An 18,785-nucleotide genomic window follows, 5' to 3' on the forward strand; every position below is an offset into this window, starting at 1 on the left:
AACCAAATCAAGTCTATCAGTCTGTTCAGAATCTGTGCTTGAGCTGACCATCTGGGATCATTTCAGTGACAAATGGCTAAGCTTATACATTTCTACCAAAGCTAGGCCTGGCAAGCAATGTATTCCATGATATTCCCAAAGATTTTCCAAGAGAGGAAATATCTTGGGACTCTTGCAAATACATCTTGTCTGCAGACCATTCTATGTAGAAATATTTGGAATAATTGGGCTATATTTACATCATTTAACACTATACTTACATCCCACCTCAACCTCTATTTGTAAAGAAAACAAGTGCTTGTATGTAGGGTAGAGATGTGGGCTTTCCAGACATTTATTGATGAGTATTTTACAGTTAAAATGCACTGTACTCTGGCTACACTATGAAGTGACTTATTATTTCAGTCATATATCAACTTATTTAGTATTATATTGTTTTGTTTTTAAATGTAGCATTGATGTCAGCACAATTTCTTTTTGCTAATACGTTTCTATCATTGTGTCATTGTACATTGTGCATTTGTGAGTATAATCTAAATCCCAGTTCTCGGATCAGTCAACAGGGCAACCAATGTGGTTAAAACTAACACCAGAAAGACCTCACACTTCCAGATAATCTCTGCTGACAGCCAATTCTAACAAATCCTCGGATGAGGTTTTTCCCTCCAATGTCAGGATGGGTAGCTCTGAGGCAAACTGGACCCACTATCCTGCCTTGTTTGTCATTCATTCATTCAAACATTGGATGTAAGTTTAAAGAAGCGTAAAACATCTAACGATTACCAAAATAAATTAAAATTAAGAAAAAAAATTCTTTTTTGAATTACCCAAGCCTAAAAGCAAATACAGTTTATAAGATGGAACTTCAGGATTCTGACCACCTGTTCCAGGGTTTAAACCATTACGCTGTCATTTCCATACACCAGACAAAATACTAGATAAAAGAGGCAATTTTGCAGTTCTAGGTAACAAGCTTTTTAAAATGAAATTGCATTTCATTATCAAACTAACAATTCACGAATAACTTACGTGTTTTACTGAAGCATTTTTCTCTATGGTGTTGCCAGTACTTTCAACAGGTCCAGCAGGCCCAGCATGATTCTTGGCCCTACTCCTCTTGGACACCTCCATGATCATAGCAGCCAGTTGAGACGGGTCAGAACTGATGGACGCATCAGCAATGGCTGAGGCAATAGTACTAATACTTAACATTAGTCCAGTGCCATTACTGGGGGAGTTACAGGTCTGGTTAGCTGGACCCAAAACAGAGCCTGCACCCTCAGTGTCATCAGAGGGTACAACAGGGAGAGTCCCATCCTAAAAGACAGGATCAGTGATCTATTAGACAAGCCAAACAGTCCTCGCATTAGACATTGGGCCTCATGTGAAAACATTCTCTTAACTTTGTTAAATTTCTTCTTAAGAGAATTGCTTAAGAGAAATCAACATTGGACACAGCCAAGAGTACACATAAAGCATCTTGACGAACTATCCTGTAGTGTAGCCAATTATCCTCACCCTCTATAGAGACTAATGAGTCAGGAAGGGGATGAAATGTATGCAAGTGCTGTGATGAAACTTCAATCCCTGCCAAAATTCCACTCCCCTGCAAGAACATGCTTATGAATTTCTCCTGCTGTGTAGGCCGCAATAGTCTTGTTTTCTATGTTTCAGTACTGCACTATTCTCTCTTTCATTAAATGAGAAGAGGGGTTGGCAAAGCAGTTTTTATGGCTGCCAAAATTATACTCCCCCTCCTCTATTTTAGGCCATCCTGTTCCCAAACTGGTCCCATGTTCATCTGTTTAATAAAAGTTTCAAAAATATGCTATGTTGTCATCGCTTTTTCCAATCAACATAAAATATTAAAAATGAATAAATGATCATTGTGACTGCATTCATAATCAGTTACTTGTCTTAAGCCTTCATTCGTTTTTATTCGTCAATTAATATAGAACATTCGTTGGTAAATTGTGCTAAAATATCCCAAGCTTGAACAAAGGTATTCAGGACATCCCTAGTGCAGTGTAGGGATGTTTTGTCTGTAGTAAATAACTTTGCTTAACCCTTATTCCCGTTTTGCATGTGCCCTAATGAATAACAGATATGCAAAGGATTTTGTAAGAATTGACAAAAAGGAGAAGAATTATGATACAGCGGATATTTATTGGTGTTAATTCACTTTCTATTCACCATTTATCACAGCATATCTTAAAATAAGCATAAATATTCTTAAGTAGTATTTGTATATGAGCTCATTAAATCTAAAATCATTAAGGCCTAAATGTATTTTCTTATGATCTCTAATATTAAAACTATTCTCTCCATAAGGTAGACTAAAGATTTATGGACCGCTCTTTTCAAAAGACACAGCTGACCAACAGGACTGTAGTGCGTATTCGAGTAAGACATGTCTGCATCGCTCTTAAATTCTGAACATACCAACCAACAAATCCAAAATAGAGAAAATTGGTGAATGTCATAAGATTTCTTAATTAGTTTAAAAATATAGAGAAAGGAAACATTATTAGAGCTTAGTTGTAATCACAGCCTACAGGTGCCGTTTGGATCAGTCAGGTGCATTGTATTCAATAGGACGCAAGGAAGAACAAGTTCCATCAACTATTTCCTCTCAAGACCGTAAAAACAACTCTCCAGTAAATCCTTCACACACTGGAGTTCCTTAGGAAAAAAATTAGGCCTTTATTTTACATATCAGAATGTAAAAAATTACCATGTTATCTAATATGATGCAACTAATGATTGTTATCTCATAATTGTAAAGTGTTTTAAGCCTTTATTTTTTCCAAGAAACTACAGTGCACCTTGGATTTAATGGCAGAAACTTGCCTTTTAGAATCTTGAGAAGAAATAGTTTGTGCAACTTGACCTTCCTCGCATCCTATTTTCTTGAATAGTTTACGAAATAGGTCTGTGCATACAAGCAGTTACTGCATAAGGCCCATTGTCTATTTATTGGCAATCAAAAATTTCTCTTTACCTTCTTCTCACAAATGTTGGGATCAGTATCACCCTTAGGTGACATCCTGACACCTGACACAACACAAGTTGTGTCCAGGTCCTCTGCAAAGAAATGGCACTAATACAGTCAATAAAGCACCAAATAAAATACAAAATATGCATTAAAAATGGAAGAGAATCTAGAAAATAATCTTTCTACATACAATCTACACAAACCTGCACGGAGGGTTTCATCAGCTCTTTTGAGCTCCATTGTCTCATTTTGAAGAGAATCTTCTCTGGATGCGAAGTCTGAAGGACGGATCAGAGGAAAAGGTTCTCTCTTCTCTGGAGAGGTGATGATGTAGCCAAAGGAGGGCTAGTGAAAAACAGAACAGAATGCCTTTCAAGAAATTATCACAAGTTTTACTTTTCCTCCTAGGGTTATTCCTTTAGGTAATAGAAAAGTCACAGGCCAACACAATTTAAATTTAACTACCATGTAAAAAAAAAATTTGTCTCCTGAGATGAATGATGGGTACTTTAAATTATCAAATCTAACATCTTTAAGTAACCAAATATTTTTGGTATAAAATCTTCCCTGATCAGCGTCCTTGGCTGTACAGCCAAGGAGTGTACATTCACAGACATCATTGCAAGAAACAAATTACCAAGAGTCATTCATTTGTCAAGATCAGAGAAATGCTATGTGACGTTGACCACTTGTTTGGTGTCTTCATTTGTGAATAAAGAGTAGCTGACTGCAGCTGAAGGGTGAAAACTGAGAGGAGACAATCATGTACCAGCACAGCTTTAGGGACTCGGAGGAGGTCTGGCCCCTAGATGTGTGGTACGCAGGCCCACCAGTGTGTGGATATTCCCTGATGCCCACAAACAAGCCCCCAGCTATGGGTTAAATAGTGCCACTGCCTGATGGATACCTCGGAAGAGGAATAGGCTACGACAGGAGTAAACCCCGACAGAAAATTTGGAACCCCTCATTTCATTACTAACATGTGCCTGCACATTGTTTTTAATGACAATAAACTGAATTGAAAATCAACATCTACAGTGCTGTTGTTTTTCTTGCCCTTTCGTATCTGTTTAAGTTGGAGAGTACTGCTGGCGTTGTGTGTGGCTGCCGCTTCTCCCTCTCGTACCCCCCCCCCCCCGATTCCCATCCACTCCTGTATGTTTGTGCTATGTTTATCGGTTGTCTTGTTTCACCCCGTTTATTGTAAAGGGACTTTGAGTGTTAGAAAAGCGCTATATAAGACTGATTTATTATTATTATTACTATATTAACAATAATGTATTTTATTTATAAGCACTTTTCAAGTGACCCAAGGACACTTTACAAATCAACATAAGAGTCAATACATAATAAAAGATAACAGTAGAAAGAAAATTATAAATAATAATAATAAAAAAATTATATTTAGATACACACACACACACACACACACACACACACACACACACACACACACACACACACACACACACACACACAGATAGAAGAATACATTCAAATATATACACTACCATTCAAAAGTTTGGGATCACATTGAAATGTCCATATTTTTGAAGGAAAAGCACTGTACTGTTCAATGAAGATAACTTTAAACTAGTCTTAACTTTAAAGAAATACACTCTATACATTGCTAATGTGGTATATGACTATTCTAGCTGCAAATGTCTGGTTTTTGGTGCAATATCTACATAGGTGTATAGAGGCCCATTTCAAGCAACTATCACTCCAGTGTTCTAATGGTACAATGTGTTTGCTCATTGGCTCAGAAGGCTAATTGATGATTAGAAAACCCTTGTGCAATCATGTTCACACATCTGAAAACAGTTTAGCTCGTTACAGAAGCTACAAAACTGACCTTCCTTTGAGCAGATTGAGTTTCTGGAGCATCACATTTGTGGGGTCAATTAAACGCTCAAAATGGCCAGAAAAAGAGAACTTTCATCTGAAACTCGACAGTCTATTCTTGTTCTTAGAAATGAAGGCTATTCCATGCGAGAAATTGCTAAGAAATTGAAGATTTCCTACACCGGTGTGTACTACTCCCTTCAGAGGACAGCACAAACAGGCTCTAACCAGAGTAGAAAAAGAAGTGGGAGGCCGCGTTGCACAACTGAGCAAGAAGATAAGTACATTAGAGTCTCTAGTTTGAGAAACAGACGCCTCACAGGTCCCCAACTGGCATCTTCATTAAATAGTACCCGCAAAACACCAGTGTCAACTTCTACAGTGAAGAGGCGGCTGCGGGATTCTGGGCTTCAGGGCAGAGTGGCAAAGAAAAAGCCATATCTGAGACTGACCAATAAAAGAAAAAGATTAAGATGGGCAAAAGAACACAGACATTGGACAGAGGAAGACTGGAAAAAAGTGTTGTGGACGGATGAATCCAAGTTTGAGGTGTTTGGATCACAAAGAAGAACGTTTGTGAGACGCAGAACAAATGAAAAGATGCTGGAAGAATGCCTGATGCCATCTGTTAAGCATGATGGAGGTAATGTGATGGTCTGGGGTTGCTTTGGTGCTGGTAAGGTGGGAGATTTGTACAGGGTAAAAGGGATTCTGAATAAGGAAGGCTATCACTCCATTTTGCAACGCCATGCCATACCCAGTGGACAGCGCTTGATTGGAGCCAATTTCATCCTACAACAGGACAATGACCCTAAACACACCTCCAAATTGTGCAAGAACTATTTAGAGCAGAAGCAGGCAGCTGGTATTCTATCGGTAATGGAGTGGCCAGCGCAGTCACCAGATCTGAACCCCATTGAGCTGTTGTGGGAGCAGCTTGACCGTATGGTACGCAAGAAGTGCCCATCCAACCAATCCAACTTGTGGGAGCTGCTTCTGGAAGCGTGGGGTGCAATTTCTCCAGATTACCTCAACAAATTAACAGCTAGAATGCCAAAGGTCTGCAATGCTGTAATTGCTGCAAATGGAGGATTCTTTGACAAAAGCAAAGTTTGATGTAAAAAAAATCTTATTTCAAATACAAATCATTATTTCTAACCTTGTCAATGTCTTGACTCTATTTTCTATTCATTTCACAACATATGGTGGTGAATAAGTGTGACTTTTCATGGAAAACACAAAATTGTTTGGGTGATCCCAAACTTTTGAACGGTAGTGTACATACATTACAAAGCACCAGAAAAGGCTAATCTAAACAAGTGAGTTTTCAGCTGCAACTTAAAAGAAGCAACAGATTTACACTGGCAGAGACCCTGAGGAAGAGCATTCCAGAGGTTAGTGGCGGCCACACTGAAGGCCCCGTCACCCAGTGTGGAGCCTGGAGGGGGGAGTGTAGAATAGACTGGCATCAGAGGAACATAGTGAGTGAGTAGATGTGTAAGGATGGAGAAGATTGGATAGGTAGGGAGGCGCCAAACCATCGAGAGATTTAAAAACAAGGATCTTCTTTCAGCTTTTTCCCTTTTTTTCATCAGATGTTACAGTATCCATCAGGACCCTGTGAGGGCACAGCACCAATGCTGGCCATTGTTAATACGGGCCTCGACCGATCCGGTTTGGTCTTGTTAATCCACATACTGACATAGCAAAATTTTACATCGGATGCCCTTCCTGACACAACCGCCAACCCTATGGATGGGGGTACAGGTAAAGCGCTGGATGCCATCCCAGTATTCATGGACTTGCATCCATGCCTGTTGCCATTTAGAAACAAGGATAAGTACTTTAAAACAGATGCAGTATTCAACTGGGAGCCAATGCACTTGCCGAAGGGTAGGGGTGGTGTGCGCCCAGGACTGCATGTAGCAGAGAACTCTTGCAGCCGAATTCTGTACATCAGGGATAGGCAACATGGTCCAGAAAGGTCCGGTGTGGGTGCAGGTCTTTGTTACAACCAAGCACTTACACACCTGATTCTATAGATCAACCAATACTTTTGTTCCAACCAAGCAGTTACACACCTGATTCTATTAGTCAATCAATAGTCTTTGCTAAGGACCTTGATTTGTAGACTCAAGTGTGGTTGGAACAAAGACCTGCACCCATACCGGACCTTTCTGGACCACTTTGCTTATTCCTGCTGTACATACTGTAGTCTTTTTAACCTCCGAGTGGGTACACGAAGGAGAAGAGCATTACAGTCATCTAGACAGGATGTAAAAAAAAAGGCATGAATGAGAGTTTCTGCAACAGCGAGAAAGAGAGGGACATCGTCTTCAGGTAGAAAAAGGCCATTTTGGTGATGTTTTGATAAGTGTGTCAAAACAGAGGGTGGCGTCTAAAGACTTTTGACCTCAGCAACAGAGGATGTAATAAAACCAGGGATGGACAACTTTAGATGGGAGATGTTGCGAAGTGTGGCGGGGGAGGCAATGAGGATAGCCTCAGATTTATCCTGATTAAGTTTAAGGTATTGCAAGTCATCCAAGCATTAACATCTTTTAAACAGTCTGTCAGGTTGGATAGTGGTAGAGCATCTGAGGGCTTGGTGTGTATGTAGAGTTGTGTAATGTCAGCATAGCAGTGAAATCTGAGGCCATGACTTTATGTCCAAGAGGGATGTAAATAAAGAACAGCAACGGTCCAAGAACTGAGCCCTGGGGGACACCATGGGAAAGAAAGGATGTGGGAGACCTAAAGCTGCTAATGGAAACAAACTGTTATCTAGCTTTGAGGTAGGACTTGAACCATGATAATGGAGTCCCAGTGATACCAAGTAGGGTTTCTAACCGGTTCAGGAGAAAATGAAGAAAGACCCTATTAAACCAGCAGTGACATCTAACAGGATAAGTACTGCTCAAACACAAGCAATGCTACTGTGTGAAATTAAGCCATCTTAACTTACAACAGTGGGACAGAGCTGTGGTTGCCTTTTAAAAAGCTAGCGATAAGGGTCCTTTCCAAATCTGTTCCAAAACATTCTGATTTACATTTATGCCATAAGCAAGCAGTTCTACTTACCCGTTTAACCATGTCTCTATCATTGCTCCCAAGACAGCCTAGGGCTTCAGAGCGCTGTTCAAAGAACTCCCCCAAGGAGAGTCGCAGGTAGGTCTGATTAGCCTGTTCAAACTCTGAGGAGACTTGAGAGGCCTTCGTCAAGATGTGGCTGCTGGTGGGGAGCTTCCAGGAGGTGTCGCCAAGAGTGAGACTACCACTGGCCGGTACTATCTGCTCCTCCTTAAAGAAGAGTACAAACATTCTCAAATTAAAATCTTGTTATCTTAACTGCCTGTCACATTCAAATATTTTGGCTGGCATGAGCACTCCATGTGCAAACCAAAAACTCAAAAAAAATTCGCAAAATAAATTAAGGATTTAGTGTGTCACATTTCTAGTGTGTAAACAATGACAGTCTAGACTAATCTAGGAAATGATGAAAAAAATGCTTTACATTGTAGGTTCACAGCACAATGTTTTGATTGCTTTAAACATTCAAAAATAGAACAAATAGGCAAGATTGAGTATTGCTTGCATTTATAGTCACTTTACCCATTTGAGCCCAAATACTGTGCTTTAGCCTTCTGCCAAACTCATTCCCAATTGTAAGTCATTAGCAAGCTTAAAAGTAACCAAATCATCCAAATGTGCACAATGTACTCTAGTCAAATTTTCTTTTTCTTTCTTTTCTTTTTTTTCTTAGCAAACAAAGGAGGCATTTTATGTGTGCCAATATTAACTGAACTGGACCTAACAGAACGTAACAATGTTGCAGACTGATCCTGAAAAAACTGCTTACAAACCTGCATAAATTGGTGCTCCTTCTCAAACTCTTCTTGATCTGCCATGATCTTTTCGATAGCATTACCTGCAAGTAGACAAAATTAGCTAAATGTCTGCATTGAATGGACATGTTGATTACAGTTGATTAAAGAAAAAGAAAAAAATAAACATTTCGCTCTGATAGAACTAAACTAGACCTTCGGTCTTGATACTTACAGGCAGGAAAAAAGTCCTCAGTCTCAAACTGGCTAACACGTTCTGGTATGTTTCCATCCACTTCTTTCTCAAAGGAAGAGTAGTAGGCCAAGTCTGTCACCCACTTTCCCTCTTCATCCTGGTACACCACACTATGACAGCCATTGACACCTGACAAGATATAAGCAATGGAGCATAGGCTTGGGCGATTGGACGAATATATTGGCAATAGGCAATTAGCTGAGTCCAATCGGTGGTTGGTTTTTTTGGGGGGCTTTTTCGTGTGATTTTTGTCCTTTTATTTTCGCAATTTAATGGTCTGTCTCCCCAGGAATTCAACTCGGTAAATTATTAACCAGTAAAGCCAGTTCAAAGCGTGCGCAAATAGGAACTGGCAGTTGGAGTTCGGCCATATGCACATTCGGTAACCCTATAATTTACAGGCCATTAATTACGTAGTAATTGTGAAAACACTGCCAAGAAATAAGGTAGTAATGTGAACAAACTGCTAAGAAGTTACGCAGTAATGTGAAGAAAAAAACTCACCTGTCTTACCTTATATGTGGGCTATACCACTCACTATAACAATTAATTCCCATATAATTACCAATCAAACGTCTTTATTCAGCCTTAATTTTGTTCTATAATTACCCAATACTTCTTGGTATTCTACTACAACTTGCCGTTACACTGATTTTACTTTACTGTTATTTCTTAGCCATTTCTTCACATTACCATGCAATTTCTTCACAGCACTATGTAATTAACAGCCAATAAATACCACAAGTTACCCCAAGTTCTTGTTGCACTGATTTTCGACGAATTTTTCAAAGAACAGGGAAGTGACTAAATGAAAATTATGCCATCTTTAGTGGTTGCTATCCAATTGATTAGTGCTGAAAAGCATCATAAACTTTAATACAATACTTGAGAAGCAATATTTGAGAACTAGACCAAAAACTATGTGCAGTTGTGCATCTTGATCATTTAATAGCATAGTTATGTTACCCCCACCTGTTTATTCATTTGGAGGCTGCAAAGGCGCCCTTCTCTGACACAATCGGACTTTTTTTTAATTTTATTTTTTTTACATATCGTTTCGGACAGCTGTTAAACCTGTCTTTACAGCTTATTGCTTAGCAAAGATCTCAAGGTGATTTATATCGTTTGATTGACGAAGAGTAGCCTATAGGCTGTAATGCTTCAGTAAAATTAGATTTTCATGTTAATGCTCGTGCAAATTGATAGTGTTAGAATCTTTTGCCGGCACTTCTCGTTTGCAAAGATGGCAAATGAACTCATTTAAGTCCTGCGACTTGTTTGTTGCATCCGGTTTAAAACCAAAATAATCCCAAATAGGCTATTTAGTGTCTTTTTCGCAATGAGCTCTTCTATGATTGCATTTGCTGGAAATGCCCCGCAGAGCGGGGGCGTATATCGGCGATTGCTGATTGTTGAGCTAACGATGGCCGGTTGGAAAATTTTGACATATCGCCCAACCCTAATGAAGCATTGTGGTGGTATTGTAGATACTTGAAATATAACATTTTGGCTGTAAGTGTAGCACTATATATGTATCCACTAACTCATTCACGTATTCCACTTTAAATTCTTTAGACGAATCTCATGGCCTTGGTAATTTATAACACTGAGTATTTAGATAAAAAACTGGTTATTACAACAAGTACTTAAAGGGAAGTTCACAGATACTTCTGTGTATGCAATCTGTACTGATGAGTACTGTAGTGGATTGAAGCAATAAAGTCCTCACTGTTGGCAGAGAAATCTGTGTTCTACAGCTCGCAATCTTTCCCACAGCACTTACATGTACCAGAATGCATTACACATAAGCTTCTGTAGCGTCGTCCATAAAATAATTTTCAATAGTGTTCTGGGATGTCATTTTTGGTATCAGAAATTATGCTTAGCCCCGAGAATGAGGATGTTTTTTTGAACAGCATGTTTATAGTAGATTAGAGTATCAGAAACCCTGCTAAACTGTTGTTTTCCCAACCGCCAAATGACATCACAATACATCACTTGGCGGTCAGGAAAAAAAACAACTTTCACTGCCACCCCAGAGATACAGAAATGATTGGAAACAACTGCAGGTGTTTCTCATGTGCTATCCTATCCCTGTTGCAGATAAGACAGAGATAAGGTGGAAACTCTGTGATTTTTCTCTTTAAAAAGGTCACAGGCCATTTACCTTGTCCAAACTCCAGCTCTAAGTTGTCTGGGCAGTAATTCCACCCATCGTCAGAGTCTACCTGATCCTGGTGGAAGCTCTGGGAGAAATATTTGGGCTCCAGTGAGGTAGAGAGAAGGTTGTTCTCATCCTCACTCTGGCTGTCTGATGGCTCAGCCACTGCAGCATCACCACAGGGCCCTCCTCTTAATCCCAGAGAAGGCCTGACATCATCAGCTTCATCCACGCCATAATCATTGTTCTCATTACAGTCTAGAAGCAGCATCTTAGAAAGAACAAGAGGCCAATAGGTTAAGGCAAAGAAAGACAGGCTCAAAGAATGTAATAAAATCCTTCAAATTCAGATCCTCACAAATGATTATAGTGCATTAGAAGTTACTTAACTTCTTTTCTCAGCTAAATGCCAGATACAATGTGATACTATGTTCAGAAGTTTATACTTCATTCAAATCAAAGCCCACAAACAAGATCCAAGCTTCTAAAAATGTTTGTAATAAATAATGCCATTATAGTCCCAATCTCTGATGAAATTATGGCATCCACTAAAGGGACAGCTCACCGATGGTTTTGTATGTGAAATCAGTACTGATGAGTATGTAGTGGATAGAAGCAATAAAGTCCTCACTACATACTATAGATGGAAAAATCGGCATTCTCCTGCAAACAGTCTTTCCCACAGCATTTACCTGAACCAGAATGCCTGTCGCAGATAGACATAAGATGAAAATCAGTGAATTTTCCCTTTAACTTGCCATAACACTGACATTATTTCTATTTTGAATTTCTATGATTTTTTTTTCACTCAAATACAGGTTTAATTCAAATAGTGTTTGATAGCCAAATCAATTCTACAAGCACTTACCTGCTGTCAAGTTAGTTTACACTTGCACTGATAAGACTGCAAATAAATTCAGCATAAGGCAATTAATAAATCCCTTATCCTTTCCTCACTACATTATCCTCTGTTTTACCTGGGATAGCTGGAAGGTGCTCTGAGTGCTCTGGACGTGTGTTGTGTTGGTGCTGCCTGTGTCCTGAGGTATTCGGTTTCCAGCACCATTCCTCAAATAGACAGAATCTAACACTCCCTCAGCAGTGATCCCCAAAATGTTGTCCATGGCATCCTGAAAATCAGATCAGCTTTTATCCAAAAATTTAAACCTTTTCAGCTCTCAAAATGAGGTGGGTATATGATTGAATCATGTAAGGTATACATTTTGAAATGTATCACAGAAAGTTCAAACAGTTCATCCACACGTTTATTGAGAGAAACGTTTCGTCACTTATCTAAGTGATGACAGCATCCAGGGAAGCGGAGAAATCCCACATTAAACAGGCCCTGGGTTACGGTTAGGGCTAGAACTCAAAAAATAGGGTTAAAATTCAGTTAGGATAAAGAGTGGTTATTCTAACTGAGTGTTTGTCAAAGCCAGGAAGATGCACAAACAGTGCACCAGTCAATCATAAACAGGACAACAGCTGCCTAAGTATAAAACAGTTGTGTTTCCGTATGTGGCGCGAGTGTCAGAACAGCTGAGACGCATATTTTCCAAACACCGCATCTCAGTTGCTTTCAAACCCCAAAACACATTGCACCAGAAATTTGTCCACCCCAAGGATCAGGTCCCCCGACACAGAGCAATATAGTGTACCCTGTTAAGTGCCGCGAGGATTGCCATAACTTGTACATCAGGGAAACCAAACAGATATTGGCCAAGAGGATGGCACAACACCGAAGAATTAGCGCATCAAGCCAGGAATCTGCAGTCTACACCCATCTACAGGCCAGTGGCCCCTCTTTCAAGTATGAAGATGTGCACATCCTTGGTAGGGAGGAATGTTGGTTTGAATGAGGAGTCAAAGAGGCCATCTTTGTTAAGAGGGAATGACCATCACTGAATAAGGGGGGGGGGGGGGCTAAGAGCTCATCTGTCGCCATCTTACAATGTTGTGATTGCAACTATTCCCCAATCCTCTGAATAGTATACAATGCCATTGTAACTCTAGTTAATTGTCACAGCAATTTGCATATGAAACTGATCGTTGTTTTCGGTCGTTGTGCCACTGTATTGTTTATAAGGGTGGGGATAACTGCAGTCAGTTGAGACTAAAGAGGTCACTTAAATGAGTGATGAAACGTTTCGCTCAATAAACGTTGCATCCTGATGAACTGATTCAACTTTCTGCAATTTCCTTACCTGGATTATTGAGCATGCATAAAGACATTATGAAATGTACCAAAGATATTAAGGCTCGTTGATTTTTAAAAAGACAAGAATTGCATGGTTACAATATTTCAACTGCTGCCAGTATGCTGAAAATAGAGAACATTGCAACTGTTGTCTCTACAGTGACATTTCCATAATTCTATAAATTGATACTTTCCCTGCTAACTTGGTTCACATGTATTTTATTCCAAGTACTAACATGGATTGGCCAAAACATTAAAACCACCTGCCTAATATTGTGTAGGTTCCCCTTGTGTCGCCGTAACAGCTCTGACCCGTCAAGGCATAGACTCCACATAACCTCTGAAGGTGTCCTCTGGTATTTGGCACCGAAACATTAGCAGCAGATCCTTTAAGTTGCAAGGTGGGGCCTCCATAGATTGGACATGTCTGTTAAAGTCCAATCCATAGATTGGACTTTGTTTTCCAGCACATCGCAAAGACACTTGATCGGATTGAGGTCTGGAGAATTTGAAGGCCAAGGCAACACCTTGAACTCTTTGTCATGTTACTCAAACCATTCCTGAACAATATTTGCAGTGTGGCAGGGCAAAATATTCTGCTGAAAGAGGCCACTGCCATCAGGGAATACCGTTGCTATGAAGGGTGTTCGTGGTCTGCAACAATGTTTAGGTGGATGGCACATGTCAAAGTAACATCCACATGAACGCCAGGACCATAGGTTTCCCAGGAGAACATTGCCCAGAGCATCACACTGCCTCCGCCGGCTTGCCCTGTTCTCATAGTGTATCCTGGTGCCATCTCCTCCCCAGGTTAACCACACACACGCACTCGGCAGTCCACATGATGTAAAAGCCATCAGACCAGGCCACCTTCTTCCATTGCTCCATGGTCCAGTTCTGACGCTCACATGCCCATTTTAGGTGCTTTCAGCAGTGGAAAGGGGTCAGCGCGGGTACTCTGACCAGTGTGCAGCTACACAGCCACATACGCAGCAAGCTGTGATGCACTACGTGTTCCTACACCTGTCTATCATAGCCCTATACAAGTTTTTCAGCAATCTGAGCTACAGCAGCTCTTCTATGGGATCGGACCAGCCTTCGCTCCCCATGTGCACCAATGAGCCTTGGGTGCCCATGACGCTGTCACCAGTTGGCCTACCTTGGACCACTTTTGATAGGTACTGACTACTGCATACTGACTACTGCATACCGGGAACACAAAGAGTCCTGCCATTTTGGAGATGCTCTGACCCATTTGCCTAGCCGTCACCATTTGGCCCTTGTGAAGGTCGCTCAGATCCTTACGCTTACCCATTTTTGCCCAATATATCCCACCCCTTGACAGGTGCCATTGTAATGAGACAATTTACCTGTCGGTGGTTTTAATGTTTTGGCTGATCGATGTATCGTCTCGTCTTTTTGGTGAGTTATGTAACCAGCTATATACGCACAAATTGATATCACTTTCAGAAATGCATCTAAAAAGTATGTTATGACTGGTCTGTTCATGAGATTAAAATGTCACATACATTTTTCTGCCATTAGAACCACAATCTCACACACATAATACTGATGTGTGTGAATATGACACGTATACAATTCCTGCTTTCAGATTTCTGTGTGCATGTAAATATTGTCAGTGAGTTATAGTAGAAAATATTGGCTAATAAAAACATTAGTTAATAGTGCATTAGTTACACTAATACTCAATTTCTAAGTGTTTTCAGTTGCACAAAAGAATGGGTTGGATCTAATAGCCTTCTCACTACTTGAGAAATAATTAAGGAGGTGGATATGTTGTTTTTGCTTCCATCTGTTCCTCCTGAAGTAACAACAGAAATATTCTAAAGTTCTGGGGTTCATGCTCCGGTCTCGTCAGATCCGACTATGGCCGGACTCGATGAAGCAGCAATAATTGGCAACGCTGTCTTTGGGAGGGGGGCGGACTTGGCTTGTGTTCATCACATGAATCTGTCTCTGTGTGTGTCGGAAAAAGCAGTGGTTCGGCCTGGATTTGCCTTGTCACGAAAGTGGCGAGGCGTCTCCTTCGAGACTGCCAGCCGGAGAGATGCAGTTGGCGAACGCATGCAGTACGAGGGTGGGTGTTTGAACTAAAATAGGGATCGATTGGCCATTAAATTGGGAGAAAAAGGGGAAAATCAGAAATAAATTTATAAAAAAAATAAATATTCTAAAGTTAAGACCATGACATAAGACCAATTGCTAGAGTGGCTTTCACGCCTACTTTATTGGTTCAACTGAAAACGTTTTGGAAAGTTAAAACAGAAAAAAACAGCCTAAATTAAAGTGAAACATGTAAAACTAGAACCCACCATACTTCTCAAACTAAAAGAGATGGGGCTACAAGTTAAATGACGCAAATAAGTTCCAGGAAGTGAATATAAAGATGATACTAATTCTTCTAGTGGGAGCTCATCAGACAAGTCATTCAAGAACCAAAAGATGATACTAATTCTTCCAGTGTGAGCCATCAGACAAGTCATTCAAGTACCAAAAGATCCTGATAATAAAAGTACATCCACCTTTAATTTTGAGTCTTTGGAACAGCCACAAGCCAGTGGACTTGTGGCCAACTTGTTGGGGGCTGTAAAGGACCTGAAAACCAGATTACCAAGTGATATAACGGCTTCGTTTAAAAAAATAAAACAAAATAAACTGGAAGTATGATTGCCCCACTCTTATCTTGTTCAATGCTCAAGTTAACATTTAAGTAACTCTCAAAATGTCTTGCAACTGGTTGCAAATAAGCATATTGACTGCATTTTGGGGTGGCAAAAGTACCATTTTGGATTGTTTTTGTTTGACTGCAATTAAACACCAATTGTAATCTTTTTTTATAGATGACTATAGCCTGCGATGCATTGCTGGTTCACTGGCATGGAAGGTCTAAAATCAGCACAAAAATAAACGAGACCAAAATGCAGAACACATTCACTTTAACAGAACAGTGATGTGAGACAGGCCTACTATGCATGGTGTTGTTGTTAAGGTTCACATTCTTGCATATAATCCTTGTCTATACTGAGACCAGACATCTATTCCAGCCATGCATCTGTACCCACCAGTGCCTCCTGTCGATCCAAGGTCATACTCCAGTTGACGGGGGAAGAGTTCTGACGTACTGCTGAAGTCCCTGGAGAGGAGCTGGCCTCTCCTGTTCCGACTGGACCCACACGGTCTCCCATCTGTAGCACACACTTGATTTTAATCAGTATTAATCAATAAGGCACACCTACTCATTTGTTACCATTAAACTGTGGTAGCTAGGTCTTTTCCTGCATTTCCTGGGAATTCTGGATTTTACCCCAACACAAAGATATCGTTGATATAAACAAGAGTTATCTGAAGTATCTCATTTATACCTCAGTGTGCCTGGAAAGGCAATTTCTTCCGAGGCTTGGCAGATTATTCAGCTCTCTGCCCCCATCTTCTTCGATGCCACTGCTTCCCACAATCCCAAGACCCCGCAGCACATCGTAGGTGGTCTGGACACCAGCTTGAGGAAGAGGGATGGTCGACACTCCTCCATCATTTCCACTCTCCTCACTCCCACTGCTACCATCTCCACCTCCTCCATCCCCTGATGCACAGTGACAACACAAACAGGATGTAGCCGCTTTTACTGATTTTTTTTTCTTCTTTAAATATTATTGTTTTGGCATTTTCCCCTTTTACTTGATGGCAATAGTCGAGAGAGAGACAGGAAAGGCAGGTGAGAGAGAAGGGATGACACGCAGTGAAAGGCTCGGGCCAGATTCGAACCCAGGCCGCTGCGGTAAAGACTCAGCCTTATGTGATACGCGCTCTACCAGGTGAGCCACCGGGGTGCCCCCTTTACTGAGATTTTTAAGCAATCTTACCTTTTGGATTTTACTACAGCCAAGCCATCAAAACCAGATTCGTGGTGCAACTAGCCAGGATGGCTACTGCTGATGTTCTGGTGCTAAATCATAGCTAAGAGCTATTGGATGTCTGATCGATGAACTCCTGCTAACTTTAGAAAAAAAATTTTTTATAGATTTATTTCTGATATTTCCCTTTCTTTCCCAATTTAATGGCCAATCAATCCCTATTTTAGTTCAAAACACCCACCCTCGTACTGCATGCATTCGCCAACTGCATCTCTCCGGCTGGCAGTCTCGAAGGAGACGCCTCGCCACTTTCGTGACAAGGCAAATCCAGGCCGAACCACTGCTTTTTCTGACACACACAGGGACACATTCATGTGACGAACACAAGCCAACTCCGCCCCCCTCCTGAATACAGCATTGCCAATTATTGCTGCTTCGAGTCCGGCCATAGTCAGATCTGACGAAACTGAGGCGCAAACCCCAGTCCCCAGTGGGCAACTGCATTGACACAAAGCCAATGCTTAGACCGCTACACCACCGCGAACCTATGGCTTTTAAAATTTTAATGATCCTTTTTAAGGCTCGTAGAGAGTTTGTTCCCAACTAAATAACTAACCTCCTGACCTTATATGAGCATGAATACAACCCAAGCTCATTCCCGGCCATGCCTTGGTCAAACCTTAAAGCCAAAAGGTGACCGGGCCTTTTCTGTTCGGGCCCCTCTGTTGTGGAATGACCTGCAAATGGGGATCAAGGAAGCTGATCTCCTATGGCAGGTCTTCTTTAAGCCTCTTTAAAACTCACCATTTCAGACTTGCTTTTTTTATTGATTCTTCCGTTTGTTTTATTGATTCTATTGTTTGTGATTTTTGGTAAATCTTTTGTTGTATTTTATTTGTTTTATTGATTTTACTTCATTGTTTGCTTGCTTTTACTTTGTTTTGTTATCTTTTGTTGGATTTTATCTTAATATTTTAACTTTTTGCTGATTGTCCTTTTGTTTGTAAAGTGCTTTGTAACTTATTCTTAAAAGCATTATATAAATATAAGGTATAATCAATTATTATAGGCTTGAGAAGTGGGATTCTAACCACATGTTTGCCTTGGTGAATCCCTGAATATACTGAGAAAGTCTTTTCAAGGAAAGTAAACTTGTCCCACTCTTTCAACAACGACCAAGAGGATACCCTTTACCTCCCCAAACATCAGAATACCAACAAAGCAGAAGACGGTGGTTATCATACTTGCCAACCTTGAAGCCACAATAATAGGAAGATTTTCAAAAGCAAAGTGTGTGTGTGCGTGTGTGTGGGGAAAATTTTCAGAGACTTTGTTTCCTGCATTATGCCAACTTTTTAAGACACCAACACAACCCTGTGCAACTACTTTTTATGTTTAACACTTTTTACCTTCATTACTGAAATTTATGTGAGGATGTGCTTGGCCCCTAACACTACCATCTTAGTCTCCAAATACATTACCACATTAGTCGTGCAGTAATGCAATTCTAGGCCTGCTTGGCAAAGCAGGCCTAGAATCCTTTGTGGCCCTGGTGCATTGGCATCGATTTTTATGCTTCTAAGTCACTCGGTGGCGAGTCAACACTTTTTCAACTTGCTTTGTAAAAGTCAAGCA

At 40.5% G+C, this 18,785-nt stretch overlaps 1 protein-coding gene across 1 annotated transcript in view; it reads right to left on the minus strand.

The window, feature by feature from the left end:
* cep192 (centrosomal protein 192) overlaps positions 1-18,785 on the minus strand; it is a 90,935-nt gene that overhangs the window by 63,540 nt on the left and 8,610 nt on the right. Inside the window, exons 11-20 of the mRNA XM_056286954.1 lie at positions 16,662-16,879; positions 16,362-16,484; positions 12,059-12,211; positions 11,088-11,352; positions 8,900-9,049; positions 8,704-8,768; positions 7,922-8,140; positions 3,199-3,340; positions 3,002-3,084; positions 1,030-1,317 (exon numbers count right to left, since the gene is read on the minus strand). Coding sequence (XP_056142929.1) covers positions 1,030-1,317; positions 3,002-3,084; positions 3,199-3,340; positions 7,922-8,140; positions 8,704-8,768; positions 8,900-9,049; positions 11,088-11,352; positions 12,059-12,211; positions 16,362-16,484; positions 16,662-16,879 — 1,706 coding nt within the window. The remainder of the gene's footprint in view (positions 1-1,029; positions 1,318-3,001; positions 3,085-3,198; positions 3,341-7,921; positions 8,141-8,703; positions 8,769-8,899; positions 9,050-11,087; positions 11,353-12,058; positions 12,212-16,361; positions 16,485-16,661; positions 16,880-18,785) is intronic.

The sequence above is a fragment of the Lampris incognitus genome, chromosome 9 (assembly GCF_029633865.1).
Source record: "Lampris incognitus isolate fLamInc1 chromosome 9, fLamInc1.hap2, whole genome shotgun sequence".
Classification (NCBI taxonomy): domain Eukaryota; kingdom Metazoa; phylum Chordata; class Actinopteri; order Lampriformes; family Lampridae; genus Lampris; species Lampris incognitus.